This window comes from Lolium rigidum, chromosome 7 (genome assembly GCF_022539505.1).
Source record: "Lolium rigidum isolate FL_2022 chromosome 7, APGP_CSIRO_Lrig_0.1, whole genome shotgun sequence".
Classification (NCBI taxonomy): Eukaryota; Viridiplantae; Streptophyta; class Magnoliopsida; order Poales; family Poaceae; genus Lolium; species Lolium rigidum.
Window position 1 is genome coordinate 292,273,640 of NC_061514.1, and position 15,538 is coordinate 292,289,177.

Here is a 15,538-nt window from a genome sequence, read left to right on the forward strand (position 1 = left end):
CTGTGATATCATTAGAACCATGCTCTTATGGCTGTGATAATCACGAGAACCATAATCTTTTGTGGGTAGTGGTCTAAACCATAACGTGTTGCTTCTAGCTTTTGTTGATGCTATTTTATTTCCAACCATGTGTATAGTTGAATTGTTGAAATGTTGTCAAAATGACTTGAAATGATGTCAAAATGTTGCTGCAATGCTGTCAAGTTATGATGAATGTTGTCAGGTTGTGTTGAAATGCTGTCAAAGTAAGCTGAGATAGTGTTGTATCAGATTGTCATTGTTTTGTGTCGATTTGTTGTTGAAACGTTCTGAAGAGATAAGGGTATATGTGTCTTTCTTGGATGATGTTAGTCCCAGTTAGCGACTAGTGGTATTTTGGCTACAAAAAACTGAAGTGAGTGTTATTTTGGCAAGTTGGTTTTCACTAGTGGTATTTTGGCATGTTCGGTTTTCACTAGTGGTATTTTGGCTATTCTCTCATAAAACTACTGCCAAAAGGTGTTTTGAAAAGATGACGAATTTTGTAAAAAATGATCTTGTGGATTTCACATGAAACTGAAGAACTAAGGTAGAACGGAAGTTGGAATCAAACCCAAACATGGATTCACCTCGTCCATGCAAAGCCTTTTCATGTAGAAATCATCACATACGCAAACAGAGGTGGATCGAGAGATAGTAGTGAGAGAAATACATGGACACACACAGTAAGAGGTATTAACCTGATTTTCCGACGTTGAGATGAAGTTACTCAAACAATTTCTAAAAAGATCGAGAATGCACAATATACTTGACTCATAATTGGTCTAAAGAAATGACAAAAATTAGAGAGCTACATTAGTAGAAGTTCCTTGTGTGAACTTCATCACAGACAGAAGTATTACTGTAGAGATCAGAAAGAAGGAAAGCGAGAAAGAGGTAACAGGTAACCAGAACTAATCTCTTGCAAACATAAGAAGGTTACATATTGCGAGAGACAGCATGTATGTATCAACTTACGCCCAGCAGGTCTGGCTCACTGAAAGACAGATAGCCACCTCATAGAAATTTGACATGTTCATCACATGTTCAAGAGAGTACAATGGTGTTGTTTTCTAGTTGAGTAACAATTCACTGGATAAACACTGCAGATGTTTTAATTTGTGAATTGATTTACTTAGCTCCACAAGACGAAGCTTGCCTGGCACAGAAGCACAAGACCAGAAGGCAGTGGAGGTAATCACATAGGGATTTCAATGAGAGTCCCAGTATCGGGAGCGAGATTCTCTTGCTCAGCTAGCTCACTAGACAGTGAACTGGCACGAGAATTGAACACGAAGCACAGTATTCTTCTCTGATTAAAAATAAGTTTACATGATCATTCCCCTCCCCTGCTGAGGATTACATGCAAGAGGAAATCTACATCTGGATGAACAATCAAACAAGCAAACAACAGGGTCTTATATATTATTGGCTGGGTCATCCAAATTCTCTTCAGCTCAGAGATCATTCCGGAAATGTAAACGCATCAAAAGTTGCAGCCGTCTGGGCCCATGACACTCATGCCTCTGGCTCTGGCTTCTCGAAGAAAGTTTTCTTAATAAAGTCAAATGGCTGCAAAAGAAATCAAAATAATTTTAGAATGGTGGAGAGCGAAAACTCAACCAAATAATATGGTGATCTCCTTCAGAAAAAAAAAGAATCAGAAGAAAACAAATTAACAGCATGTTAGAAAGTAAACTATGTGAAACTAAGATCTCCCATGTGGCTAAAAATGCGAGGGACATATTAAGAGTAGTAACTGGTAAGACACGCTAACTGTGTGAAACTAGCATGTTGGATGTTCATCAAAATTGCATGAGCCATTGGATGTTTAGCATGGCAGGATTGAATGTTGGATTCTGGCGATTGATAGGAAATAAAGCTGGGAACATATATCCCACCAAAAACAATAACTAGGATGAGCAGGACACATTTAGCCATTTAGATTCCAAGTTCTTAGCAGAATGTAATAAAATGAACTTGAAGATCATGCATAATAAGAATTGACCAATGCATTTCAAATTTCCATTCATCAGAAAGCATGTCCATCCATCAAGTGATATAATATGAAATCTCCGATTCCAAAAGGGTTATTTTGCGGTATCTAGGATGAGGTTGAAGTGCCTCTCTAAGCAAAGGATGTATACTGATAATGTTTCTTTAAAAAAGATAAACATCAGCGAAGTGACTTTACAGTATCATGTGGACAATGTACATCTTTGCTATGTGAAACAACAGATAAGGCAAAAAGCTAAAGGAAATCAAGGATTCAAGGTGTCTGGCAGAAAACTAACGAAGTGGGGGTGAAACGAAAATACCGTTACCAGAGTAGAAAACTAAAAGTAGATTATATCAATCAAAATTCAAATAACAGTTGCATCCAGATTAAGTTACAATGCTTCAAGTGCCGTAACTATTATAAGTTTCTGTTTTGCAAACTATTAGAAGTTCATTGCGTATTTATCATTTGGTCAAGTATCATGTTAGCATGATGTCGATGTGATCATAACTACTTCAACATGTGTCATGTCCTCTATTTACTGAAGCACGTTCCTATCCCTAAATCACCTTAAAACATAGCTGTTATAGAGAAAATATGTGGCCATCGCAATCAATTGGCTACCAATGGAGTACTATTTAGATCCAAACAAGTTTGACTAACGTAATAAACTTCTGATAATCCCCCTCAGATCAGACCATCGACGGTCAGATCGCGGAGCCAGAATACCGATCCAGAACGCCGCAGATCTAGACCAAACAACAAGCACGCAGACATGGAAGATCGGATCTACGGAAAACAAACCCTAAACAGTCCAAACATACATATCCACGGATCAATTGACTGCTACGAGAGCAAACGGGGCAAACGAGCGGGTGGGGGTATTGGGCAGTGCGTGCAATCAAACGAGTCGTCGTCGATTAACAGTTTTAACACCAACCTGGACGAGGTAGAAGGCGGCGGTGCCGGCGGCGACGCCCCAGGTGGCGAGGGCAGTGACGTCGGCCGGCTGGATGCGGCGGGAGGAGAGGAAGCGGGAGAGGGTGGTGCTCGACACCGGGAGAGCCATCGCCGCCGCTAATTCGGGTCTCGTTGCTTTCGCTTTCCGGAGGCAGGTGAGGATACCGAAATAGGAGAGAGAGAGGAAGAAGAAGACTTGGTAAAATCGGTTGCGCCTTCTGATGGGCGTACGAAGACAGAGGAAGAGGAACTACCGTACATGGGCCAGTGTATCTGATGGGCCTCGAATCGTACTTTATTCTGACCGATTTGGGCCCTAAGCAATTCATGTGTATTTCCATCCCAAAAACTTTTTAAAAAATACGATTCACTTTCGGTTGATATCGAGGCATCCGTGGTAACTTCATCAATCTTGACGCTCGGCAATAATAACGTTTAGTATGCGTGTGAAAATGGTGTATGTGTCTATGTAATGTTAATATTTTTGAATACACAAAAAAGATAATTATAAATGAAGCTGGTTAAAACCCTCAAATGATGAAAATGGGTACAAATAATTTATATTAGTGATTTTAGTGAACTTTTAACTATGGTACCACTGATGTGCATCAAAACTTTGTTTACACATGTCCTACTTGTGACGTTTAAGGAAAGTCGTGTACAAAAAGTGAACATGTGTCTTCTTCTTCAGTGTACTCTTTGTCATCGCTATGCAATCTAGGCCATCAACAAGCTAGTAAGAACAACCATACAATGAACAAGAAGATGTGTGCAAGAGATAAGAAAAATAGTTGCTCCGGTGTTGGATGCATGATGACGCATCTCCGATTCAAGTGTAGCCTTGTGACTGCCTCATGGTCATTGTCTATTTCAAAAATGTTGTATCATAGAGTTGAGTTAGGGAATGGGAAAAGGAGGGATCACTTAGCACCCCCATGCATCCAACTAGGAATGGAAAGATGAGGTGTTGATTAATATTTTTTCCAACAACAAAAGTTGAGCCCACCATTTTGTGGATCCCACCATCATCTTTTTCCCTCCACAACAGTAGTTTTTCTCCCATCTCTCTTCCTCTCTCTCCCCGTTTCTGAGGAGGTTGCCTCCTCTACATGATCTTTGGATCTATGAGGGTCCCATCAAACTTGCATCGTCCAAGCCGAGCTGGTACTGCAAGGAAACACCCTAGGGTTGCCCAGAGATGCCCTCACAAGGATCTTGGTCATAGGATCATGTTCCAATGTTTCACTCGATGTATGTGTTTTCAATTTTTCTTCTAGTAGAATGTTGTGGTTGACTCAAGCGAGGTTGTACAGTGGGGGTGAGGAATGTCACTGTGTGATTATGGTATCAACTAATGATGGTAGTCTGTCCATTCATGAGGATCTATCGTGTGGTGAGGAAATTTAACAAACAATCTTTAGTATTTGTTGAAATCAATTCATATGCAAGGATGTTCATTTCAAGTTTTAGAATATGTTTCACTTTTGAGTTAATCGACGTGGGAAATGTGATGCATGCTGTGAAAAATCCAAGTTTTGGAGTATTTGCAACATTCTCTTAATTTCTGAAACACTATGAAACTTCAATAGAACATTTCTGTGAAACCTCCTTCGGGTGGAGTGTAGGTTTATTTTGGTAGAATACATGGGCCTATATGCAAATATGCCATGACCAACAGATCAAGATTTCATAACAACAACCTATCTAAAAAAAGATTTCATGACAACAAACAAATGGCAAGGATACACCGTTCTGCTAGTGACAAAGTCAAAGGCATACGTCCATGGGGGTGATGCTCTTGTGTTGCTCAACGTACATGTTGTGAGGAGCCAACTGTTAGAGCATCTCCAGCCGTTTGGGCTCTCCACGCCCAAATCCGGCGAAATTGTCGTCCGGATTGGAGGAAAATTTGGCCTGGGAAGGTCCATTTTCCCAGCCGGGAGCCCAGGATGGATGTAACGGACTTCGACGAATTCAGACAAAATTGGCGAGTTCGTTCAAACATAAGCGAAATTTAATGATATTTAACATATAGAGGCGAGTTCGTACATAAATAGGCCGAATTCGTACATATATTTGAATTCGGCGATTGGCAAACTAAAACTTAAACTAAAAAGCGGCCTACTGTTATCACCAGAATTTGGCCAAGTCAGAGGTGGGCCGCGATCGAGATGGACGTGAAGATTATACATGGAAGGAAATGCGTGAATCGGCCTTGTTTACCAAGTTGGGCTAAACTGCCCATGTATCTGTAACATATTAGATCGCATCTTAGTTTAGAAGTTAGAATTTTACCCGTGCACGGTTTGGTGCACGCCCACATTAGAAAGTCCCCTGGACTATAAATATGTACCTAGGGTTTATGGAATAAACAACAACCAACGTTCAACCACAAACAAATCTCGGCGCATCGCCAACTCCTTCGTCTCGAGGGTTTCTACCGGTAAGCACCATGCTGCCTAGATCGCATCTTGCGATCTAGGCAGCGTAATGCCTATCCCCGTTGTTCATGCGTTGCTCGTACCGAAGCCTTTTTGATGGCGAGCAGCGTAGTTATCTTAGATATGTTAGGGTTAGCACTTGTTCTTCGTGTAATATGCTATCGTAGTGCAACCCTTGCATATCTAGCCGCCCTTACACCTATCTTAGGTGTAGGGGCGGCACCCGCTTGATCATAGTTTAGTAGATCTGATCCGTTACGGTTGCTCCTTGATTCATCAAGGATTAGTTTAATATCCGCAATAGTTAGGCCTTACAAAGGGTTGGAGGATCCAGCGGCGTGTAGGGTGACGTTTGCTAGCCCTAGACAGGATGTTCCGGGGATCAACCTCGTGTTGGTTTTTAGGCCCCGTCTAGGATCGGCTTACGATCACCGTGCGCGAGCGCGAGGCCCAATCGTGAGTAGGATGATCCGATTATGCGGTGAAAACCCTAAATCGTCGTAGATCTCATCAGCTTTATCTTGATCAAGCAGGACCACCATATATTCGGACACCTTGTCTGAATCATGGGTGGATCGGCTCTTTGAGCCGATTCACAGGACAACCTGAGAGCCGATCGAGGCTCGTATTTAACGTTTACGTGTGTGCCCTGCAGGAAACTAAGCGAGGCATCATCCACACCTTCCTGACCGGGTATAGGTCGGGTGGCACGCCCTGCGACCCGAGCATCGGCGCGCGACCAGGAGGCTTTGCGGGCCGACGCTCTGAGGGACTGGGGCCAGCCGCAGCCCTAGTCGTTCCCGGCTCTACCGTGTTGGCCAGTCGCTGCCCGCCGGTGGGTTTCTGACGCCAACACATTCTGGCACGCCCGGTGGGACAGATCTTCAACGACAACCCTCTCGCTATCCACATCGGAGATGGCGAAAGACACCATACCGTCTTCATCGAAGCGGCGGAAGAAACTCCGGTCACGTACGGGGATCTCACCGGCGAGCTCAAGAAGAAGTACGACGAGATCAAGTCCGCCCTCGAAGCCGACCTAATCGGCTCTTTCCACGAGACCCGCTCCCATGGCATCAGATGGAAAGGGTTCACACCTGAAGGCGCGCTTGATGGAGTGGACCTGTCCACCCCGTCCGAAGAACGCACCAGGTCGCTGCGTCAGGAGATCAACTTCATGGTGGCTCATTCGCTGCACCGCCATTCTGAGAGCCTGGTGAACACGTTGGAGCGCGTCGCTTTTCGCGTGATCCAGGAAATCATGAGCCATCAGTACTCTCCGTCAGGACCAGCTCTCGGGACGCATCGAGGAGAGTTGCCACTCCAGTCCCGTCCGCCGCTGCCACATGCGTTGGCAGCACCAGCTGAAGTGCCGGTTACGCCGGCATTCGTCGTCTACAAGATCGGTGGTGACCCTAGTGACTACCAGTTCTTGGCTGAGGCGCCCAAGGAGATCCCGCACGGATACGCATGTGCATACGTGCCAGACTGCAGCACCTGGGCACCCTCGAACCAGGTTGCAACGGCGGGGACTTCGGAACAACGGGAGGCACGTCGGAGACGAGCTCGAGAAGCGGACGTGGCTAGCTAAATACGCCACCCCGACAAAACTCCCGAGCCCGGCTCCTGCGGTTGGCTCGGAGCCGGAAAACAAGCATGGCTGGTTAAGTACGCCACTCCAACGAGCCTTCGGGGTTCGGCACACTGCAGCCATCACCGCGGATCAAATTTGTACGATCTCGAAAGATCGGTTCGGCATGATGCCGAAGAGAAAGGCGATCGGCTATACCAAGCCGTACCCCAACGAGTACGAATTGATCCCGCTACCACCCAAATATCGGCTCCCGGACTTCACAAAGTTCAGCGGATCGGATGGTTCCGGCTCCATCGAGCATGTGAGCCGATATTTGGCGCAGCTGGGCATGATCTCAGCGTCGGACGAGCTGCGCGTGAGGTACTTCTCGCGGTCCCTCACGGGATCGGCTTTCGGTTGGTACACGTCGCTGCCACCGAACTCGGTCCGGACTTGGAAGCAGCTGGAAGAACGGTTCCATGAGCAATATCACTCGAGAGGCTTCCGAGGCCGGCATTGCCGATCTAGCACAAGTACGACGAAGCGCGGGGAAACAGGTGTCGAATACATCCAGCGCTTCAGGACCGTTAGGAACCGATGCTATTCGGTTCACGTAAGCGAAAAGAAGCGATCGAGTTGGCGGTGGTGGGTCTATCATCATCGATCAAGGACGTGGCCTCCCAAGCGAGACTACCCTTCATTAGCACACATGGTGCGAAGGCTGTCGGCGTATGAACGAGCGCCACCCGGATGTCTACCGGGACAAATTCAAACGCGTGGTTACCATGGTGGACGCAGGCGAAGATGAAGGCGCTACGGGAGAACAAGAGGTTGCGGTGGCTGAGTGGACTCGAGCGGCAGGCCCGATGAACCTGCAAATGGGTGAAGCCACCAGGGCCTCCAAGAGGGTTCGACTTCGACGTGACTAAAACGGAGCAGATTTTCGATCTATTACTCACGGAGAAGCACATAAAGGTACCCGAAGGCCACAAAATTCCTACGGTGCAGGAGCTGAACGGAAAACCATATTGCAAATGGCATAACACGTACTCCCATACCACCAACGACTGCAGGGTGTGGCGTCAGCACATCCAAGCGGCGATAGAAAATGGGCGACTAATTTTTAACCGATACGCCATGAAGGTCGACACACACCCCTTCCCCGCCGTCAACATGGTGGAGTTCGCCCACCTCGGAGGGTGCCGGCCTGATTTCTCGGCCAACATCGGCATGGTAGAGCTTGGACACCGCTCCGAGAAGGACGGGGATGAGGACGAGCCTGCTCTCGAGCAAGGACGCGGAGGGGGCCGCTCCATGCGATCGGCTCCGTCAAGATGGCAAGCGCTACGTCACGGAGGGGGAAGTGAAGAACATAAGATATCAACGACCCCTCTCTGATCACCTCCTCAACAAGTATGTGAGTCAGTACGACCAACGCCGGCAACACGGCGGCGACGATGAGAGAGACCGTCTGGCTGGAGGAGCCAGAAGATATCGTCGGCACGATCACTACGAGGAGGAGCACGAGCACCTTGCCACGGAAAAGCCGGGGAGCAAGATGACAACGCCGGGCACCGGGACCGCCCCTTCTTCGGATATTGCCGGGATTCGAGGAATGAGCCGATTGCCAACAATCGGCAACCGCCCGAATGCAACCGGAAGAAGAAGGAGGCAGCCAACGTGTCCGTATTCGAGCGTTTAGGGCCTCTCCCACCACAAAACGAGACGGGCTGAGACCCCTCCGTTGGAAGATCTCGATGATTCGGAAGACGAAGGGGAACACGAAGAAGACGAGTGCCACCGTCCAAGGTGGTGCCCCGACGGTCTCAGCCATACACAAAAACGCAGGGTTCGGCGATTGCGCGGTCCGGAGGAAGCCGAAAGGATGTACTTGCATACGCCGAGGAAGGCGCGGCCTGATCTGGCTGCGAAAGTCCGAGAGGACCCCGGATGAGGAGGGGCTACCGCAAAGAAAAGAGTGGCGCCCCAAGCAAAGAGAGCCGATGGTGACACATCGGCCGGCACAAACATGGTGTTCATTCGTCCGGCGGGGTGTAGTGCTCCACGATTACACAGTGCACCCGACATGGATAACAGCAAGCACACCAACATGCTAAAGTCAGAGATTGGGCTGGTTTTATCCGCCAACATGGACGAGTAGCAAGACTACGTCAATAAGCAACATGGCGAGGCCGATCCTTGCGATCGGCCCTCCGAAACCGATGAAGGGATATTACAAAACCTTCACCGAGCGAGCAACATGGAGGCCGATTCCAGCAATCGGCCCAAAATCATCCTCACCATCCATTCTCGCCTAGGGTCAACGATTAACCCAACAAGGGACTACTCGAAGAGCCGATACCATCAATTCTCTTGACGAGATCGGCTCGGGGGGCACCTAGGTGGATAAAACATGAGGATATGAAATAGTACTATCAAATATGGGGGCCGATACACAAATCGGCCTAAAAAATTCAAAAAAATTTTGAGCACAGCCGATGCAGCAGACATCGACTTAAGGATATGAAAGCCGATGCAGGGCCATCGACTCAAGGGATACAAGCACCTTCTTCACAAAGTGATGAGCAGTCACTAAAGAGGGTCGTTGAAACTGGCGGAAGAAATTTAGGGGCTCTCCTGAAGATCCCACGTTATCTACCAGTTGGGTCATACATTGTTATCGGTTCATTGAGAAGCGGTTCGGAGAAATCGGCAATATCAAATTGGGGAAGCTTCTCCATTAATAAACAGGATTTCTTACAAAGGAAGGACCGATTACTTGAAGAAAGGGGAACAAAGGAGGGGCCACTACTACTAGACCTACACTGGTAGGTCCTAATCTACGAGCTGTCACTTCCTTCATCCTCATCCCCGGAGTTCCCATCGGCGCTGCTGCCGACGGGCTCCTCGTCGCTGCTCCCGGGGCCCTTTGTGGGGGCTCCATCCTCTTCTTCGTCATCGCTGTCGTCGTCGTCCCACCACATGCGAAGGCGCTTCGCTGGGGGGTAACCCTCGAGGGAGTCATCCTCGTCTTCTTCCTCTTTCTCCTCCTCCTCGTCGGAGGAGAAGCTCCCTTCCCAGGAGAAGAGGTCGTCGTCACTTGTCGCTTCCAGCTCTCCGTCAAGGAGGAAATGAAGGTCCTCTTCCCCATCGGTGAGGGGTTCGTCTTCTTCGACTCATTGGAGAAGTCCCAGTCCCACGCGTCCCAATATTCTGGGGCGCGGGCTTCGTAGAGGGCCATCAGATCGACCTCCTGCTCGAACTCGCTGGAGGAGGAGGAATGGAGGGACAGGCCAGAGGAGGCAGTGGAAGAGGAAGAATCCATGGCGGCTAATGGTTTGCCGAGGGCTGCTGTGGAACGAGGGGATGAGGAAAGGAATTATGAGGGTGGCCAAATAAAAAAGGGGCAAAGTGATTTAATGCCCAAGCAGTTTTCGAGAGCGCAGTACCAGAACCGTCAAGTCATGCAGAGAAGGCGAGGAGGCAAGACGTCATCACGAAGTATACTCGCGACGGTTCCGCTCTCCGCCATGACGTGACCCGACGGGAAAGGCATAATGATTTTGGAAATGTCATTTCCAAAACCAGGGGGGCATGTGTTATCACCAGAATTTGGCCAAGTCAGAGGTGGGCCGCGATCGAGATGGACGTGAAGATTATACATGGAAGGAAATGCGTGAATCGGCCTTGTTTACCAAGTTGGGCTAAACTGCCCATGTATCTGTAACATATTAGATCGCATCTTAGTTTAGAAGTTAGAATTTTACCCGTGCACGGTTTGGTGCACGCCCACATTAGAAAGTCCCCTGGACTATAAATATGTACCTAGGGTTTATGGAATAAACAACAACCAACGTTCAACCACAAACAAATCTCGGCGCATCGCCAACTCCTTCGTCTCGAGGGTTTCTACCGGTAAGCACCATGCTGCCTAGATCGCATCTTGCGATCTAGGCAGCGTAATGCCTATCCCCGTTGTTCATGCGTTGCTCGTACTGAAGCCTTTTTGATGGCGAGCAGCGTAGTTATCTTAGATATGTTAGGGTTAGCACTGTTCTTCGTGTAATATGCTATCGTAGTGCAACCCTTGCATATCTAGCCGCCCTTACACCTATCTTAGGTGTAGGGGCGGCACCCCGCTTGATCATAGTTTAGTAGATCTGATCCGTTACGGTTGCTCCTTGATTCATCAAGGATTAGTTTAATATCCGCAATAGTTAGGCCTTACAAAGGGTTGGAGGATCCAGCGGCGTGTAGGGTGACGTTTGCTAGCCCTAGACGAGGATGTTCCGGGGATCAACCTCGTGTTGGTTTTTAGGCCCCGTCTAGGATCGGCTTACGATCACCGTGCGCGAGCGCGAGGCCCAATCGTGAGTAGGATGATCCGATTATGCGGTGAAAACCCTAAATCGTCGTAGATCTCATCGGCTTTATCTTGATCAAGCGGGACCACCATATATTCGGACACCTTGTCCGAATCATGGGTGGATCGGCTCTTTGAGCCGATTCACGAGACAACTCGAGAGCCGATCGAGGCTCGTATTTAACGTTTACGTGTGTGCCCCGCAGGAAACTAAGCGAGGCATCATCCACACCTTCCCGACCGGGTATAGGTCGGGTGGCACGCCCTTGCGACCCGGCATCGGCGCGCGACCAGGAGGCTTTGCGGGCCGTCGCTCTGAGGGACTGGGGCCAGCCGCAGCCCTAGTCGTTCCCGGCTCTACCGTGTTGGCCAGTCGCTGCCCGCCGGTGGGTTTCTGACGCCAACACCTACTACATGCCGAAATGGTGGTAGAAGGACGTGTAGTCGCCGCCGTCGTCGTCGTCGCTCGAGCCGGCGTTGTCCTGGGGCGGCGGAGCCTCGTACCAGCGGCTCGTGCCCTGGCCAGCGTCGCCGGCGCGTGGTGGCGACGGAAGGTAGATGTCGTCGTCGCTGCTCTCCTCGAGCTTCACCACCTCCCTGGGCGCGGCGTTCCTAGCGGCGGATGGTGTGGCGGCGCGGGCGGTGAGTTGACGCGCGGCAGCGAGATCCAGCAGCCTCCGCTGCTGCTCTGCCTCGTGGCGCTCCCAGTCCCGTCTGGACCACTCCAGTGCGGCGTCCTCGGGGAGGCTGTTGTCGGCGGGCACCAGGTCCTTCAGCGACCTGGCGATCGCCTCCGCCACCGCGGCCTCCTCCGCGCGCTTCGCCTCCTCCTCGGTGAGCTGGTTTGCGGCGGCCTCTTTCTTCGACGACTTCCTCTTCCGCTCGCTCTGCGGAGCGGAAGGCTGGTCACGGATGACGATTCGTGGTTGTCGGGGAAGAAACGCGGATCCGCGCGCTGCTCGTCACTGAGAGTGACGAGCACCTCGTCGATCGCCGCTTCGAGTAAGGCCCCACCCGTTGGCGGCGGCGGGATCGGCACGCCGCCTGCGCTCAGCCTCCATCCCCCCGGTGCGCGGAAGTCCGGCGGCGCCGGGTAGCCCGCCGCGTGGAGGAGCCGTCCCTCCCATTGGTGGAGAGAGCGGCGGCCGAAGCCGTTGTTGGCCGCACCGTCGTTCGCCATTGCTAGCTCTTTCGAGTTTGGGGAAGATTTGGTGGAAGGCGAGCGAGGTGAATGCGGGGCAGACGCGGTAGTTCGGCGATAAATAGAGGTAGGCGCGCGTGATACCGAGGCGACGGCATTAACTCGCCGCGTGGAAGCTACGCGGCCGGCGAATACTGACCGGCGGCAGGCTTTACAGCGCGCGGAAGACGATGCGATGAGGACGACGATCGGTGTCTCTCGCCGACAAGTTGAGGCCACTAGACGCGTGTAACATCCCAAGTTTTCAGTAATAAATAAAGAAGAGAGAATTTCAAATACCCAAAATTTGCAACAAACAAAAACTTTTATTATGCATATAGTGTTACATATAGTTTATGCATAGTGTGCATTCCTGTTATGTGCAATTGCCATGATGGGTGTTTGGTTGTTCAACAAGTGATCTTAAACCCTACCACAAGTTCATAGCATGCCAATTGGAGTGAAATAAAAGAAATGCAAATACCCTCACATACACTTAAGGCTAATTATGCAAATCATCAACCAAGGCCACCATTGCTTGATCTCTTGCTTCTAAAACTCTTATATAACAAAAACAAACACAAATGCATAAAAGAAACAAGATTCAAATCAAAGCAAAATTCAAATTTAACATACATATGATAATGGTCATATGACCCATTTATAAAATCTTCACCTCTTTGCACCTCTGTATTTATATTTTCTTAAACTAAACTTGGTCAAACCTTGACACCTCATCCAAGACCAAGTCAAGGTGAACAACTTCTCTGTTGACCACCACTGCTGAAGTGAAGACTTTGAAACAAAGTGTAGATGACCCCCATTTTGGAAATGTTGCAAACCTTCATCAAAATGGACACTACCACCACCATTACATCACATTAAATATATGCATGAAGTTCACCAAAAAGAATTTCGAAATTTGAAAGTTATGTTCTTGCGGCCATTGTGTCGAACACATGGCAGGCATTCATCCAGATTTGTGTTACTTCCAATTACACACTGGTTTCTTGCCTAAACCAACTTTAGCTTGTGATCATTAGACCCTCCTGCAACCCCTGCATCAAGGCTCGTCCTTGCCATGGTCGATTAAAGTGGAGAAAAGGGGAGAAAAGCTCATTGCCATGTACCATGCCGGCCTCTTGGCCATTGATCTCTCTGGCCTCCCTCTCTCGGCACCACCTTGTCCCAGAGCATCTACTCATCACCAGGAGCATGCCAGTGCACAGCCCTAGCTCGCCCACGCACGGCATTGGCCAGACCGAGCACGCCCAGCACCATGCCAGGACGTGCCAGGCATGCGGTGAGCGCGCTCTGGAACGCGCCAGAGCATCTCGCGCCCGATCAACGTCATCCTCCCCCTGCATCCCTAGGCCTGTAACAAGCACCGCCACCCTCACCTCTACCGCGTAGACACACTCAAACGACTGCGGCCGCCTCGTCACCGTCGTCCTCGTCGGAATCATATCGCGGGTACTGTCGCGATCATCGCATGCGCCCGAGCCTTCTCATCATCTTTTCTCTGCGCCCGCTGCACCTTGAGCATCGCCAGGACGACGCCTACATGTAGCCGTCCTCGCCGTGCCCTTTCGCACGCCGGAGCGGCCACACCATGATCGACCCTCCACGGCACCCGCAGAACCTTCGCTTCCCCTATAAATAGAGGCGCCCAGAGCACCTCTCCTTCACATCAACCTGTTCTCCTCTCATCTCTGCCTCTACTCGACCACTCAATTGGACACCACCTCGCCGGAGTAGCTCCAATTCGAAGACGAAGCCCGCCGGAGTCTGCAGATCATCGCCATCGATCCGCGCCTCCCCAAGCTCCGCCACTGTACCAGGGGCTTCTTCACCCTCGCCAACGTCGCCTCGTACCTCGCCATCGATCGCCGGCGGCCTGGTGCGCTCCCCGACCCCCTAGGTACGCCGCCAGCACGTCGGGATCTCGTCGGAGACGACGACGATCCACGATCGCTCGATCTGGTTCTGATCCAACGGGTCACATAGCGCGTACCGATTCGCTCGTTTAAGAGCCACTGGCGGGTAGCCCCCACCCCGTCAGGCAGCCCACTCACACTGGCTGTGTATTTGGGCCGTGCTTCTCTGTTTAAACTTGTTGGGCCCGTAGGCTTTTCCCGCGCGGCCCAAATATTTCAAATTCTATTTAATTAGTTCAGCTAAATTCAAATACTGGTGCCCCCTTCGAATTTGAATAACTTTCAAACTACTGCACCAAATTTAGCCAAATTTATATATTTGAAAAGCTCATGAAATTATCTAAACAATGCCACTGGCCCCTTTTCCAAATTAGTAATTAAATTTAAATGACAAAAATAACAAGACAGGGCCTTTTCTAACTTCAAATAAATATTAAAAATTATCTACAAATGTTTTTAAGCTGATTCCAACTCTCATAAATCACATTTGACATACTCTAATTATTTATGCAAAAATATAGTATAGTTGTTTTACATGACCATGAACTAGAATTGAATAATGACTATGGAACTATTTCTAGCCCATTTAACACTTACACATAAATTAATTTAAATAGTATGAGAGCTACTCTCTCATTTAAATTGTGATCCTAAGTAATTCAAATAGAGGTACTGACCTTGGTCTAATAAGCCTCATGCTTGGTTACTTAGAGACATTAAATCATTACCATGCTAGTATGAAAATGCATGAGGTGTAGCATCTCATTTAAATTCTACTCTCAAATAATAGATATGAAGTGTTGACCTTGGTCAACCAATATTCATACCTTATTATTATTTGAAGAGATTAAATCTTAATAAGATTCAATGAGAGGAAATTATTGCCTCCAAAGCATTAAAAAGCTATACTACTAAATAATTATAATGAGAGGAAATTATTTTTCTTTAGCATAAACAAAGTAAATCACCATGCTAATAAGCTGTGATGCTAGTATAGGTGTATGTGCATTTGTGGTGTGTTAGCTTAGCACTTAAGCTTGTGTGGTGATTGTATACCTCGTATTCGT

General features: G+C 48.8%; 1 protein-coding gene across 1 annotated transcript; it reads right to left on the reverse strand.

The window, feature by feature from the left end:
* Positions 1-1,304: 1,304 nt before the first annotated feature.
* Positions 1,305-3,176, reverse strand: LOC124676261 (ubiquinol-cytochrome c reductase complex 6.7 kDa protein-like). Its single transcript, XM_047212339.1, has 2 exons — positions 2,958-3,176; positions 1,305-1,590 (listed from the first exon to the last, which is right to left on the reverse strand). Exons 1-2 carry the CDS (start codon positions 3,084-3,086, stop codon positions 1,537-1,539), a joined length of 183 nt encoding a protein of 60 aa, XP_047068295.1. The 5' UTR covers positions 3,087-3,176; the 3' UTR covers positions 1,305-1,536.
* Positions 3,177-15,538: the final 12,362 nt, after the last annotated feature.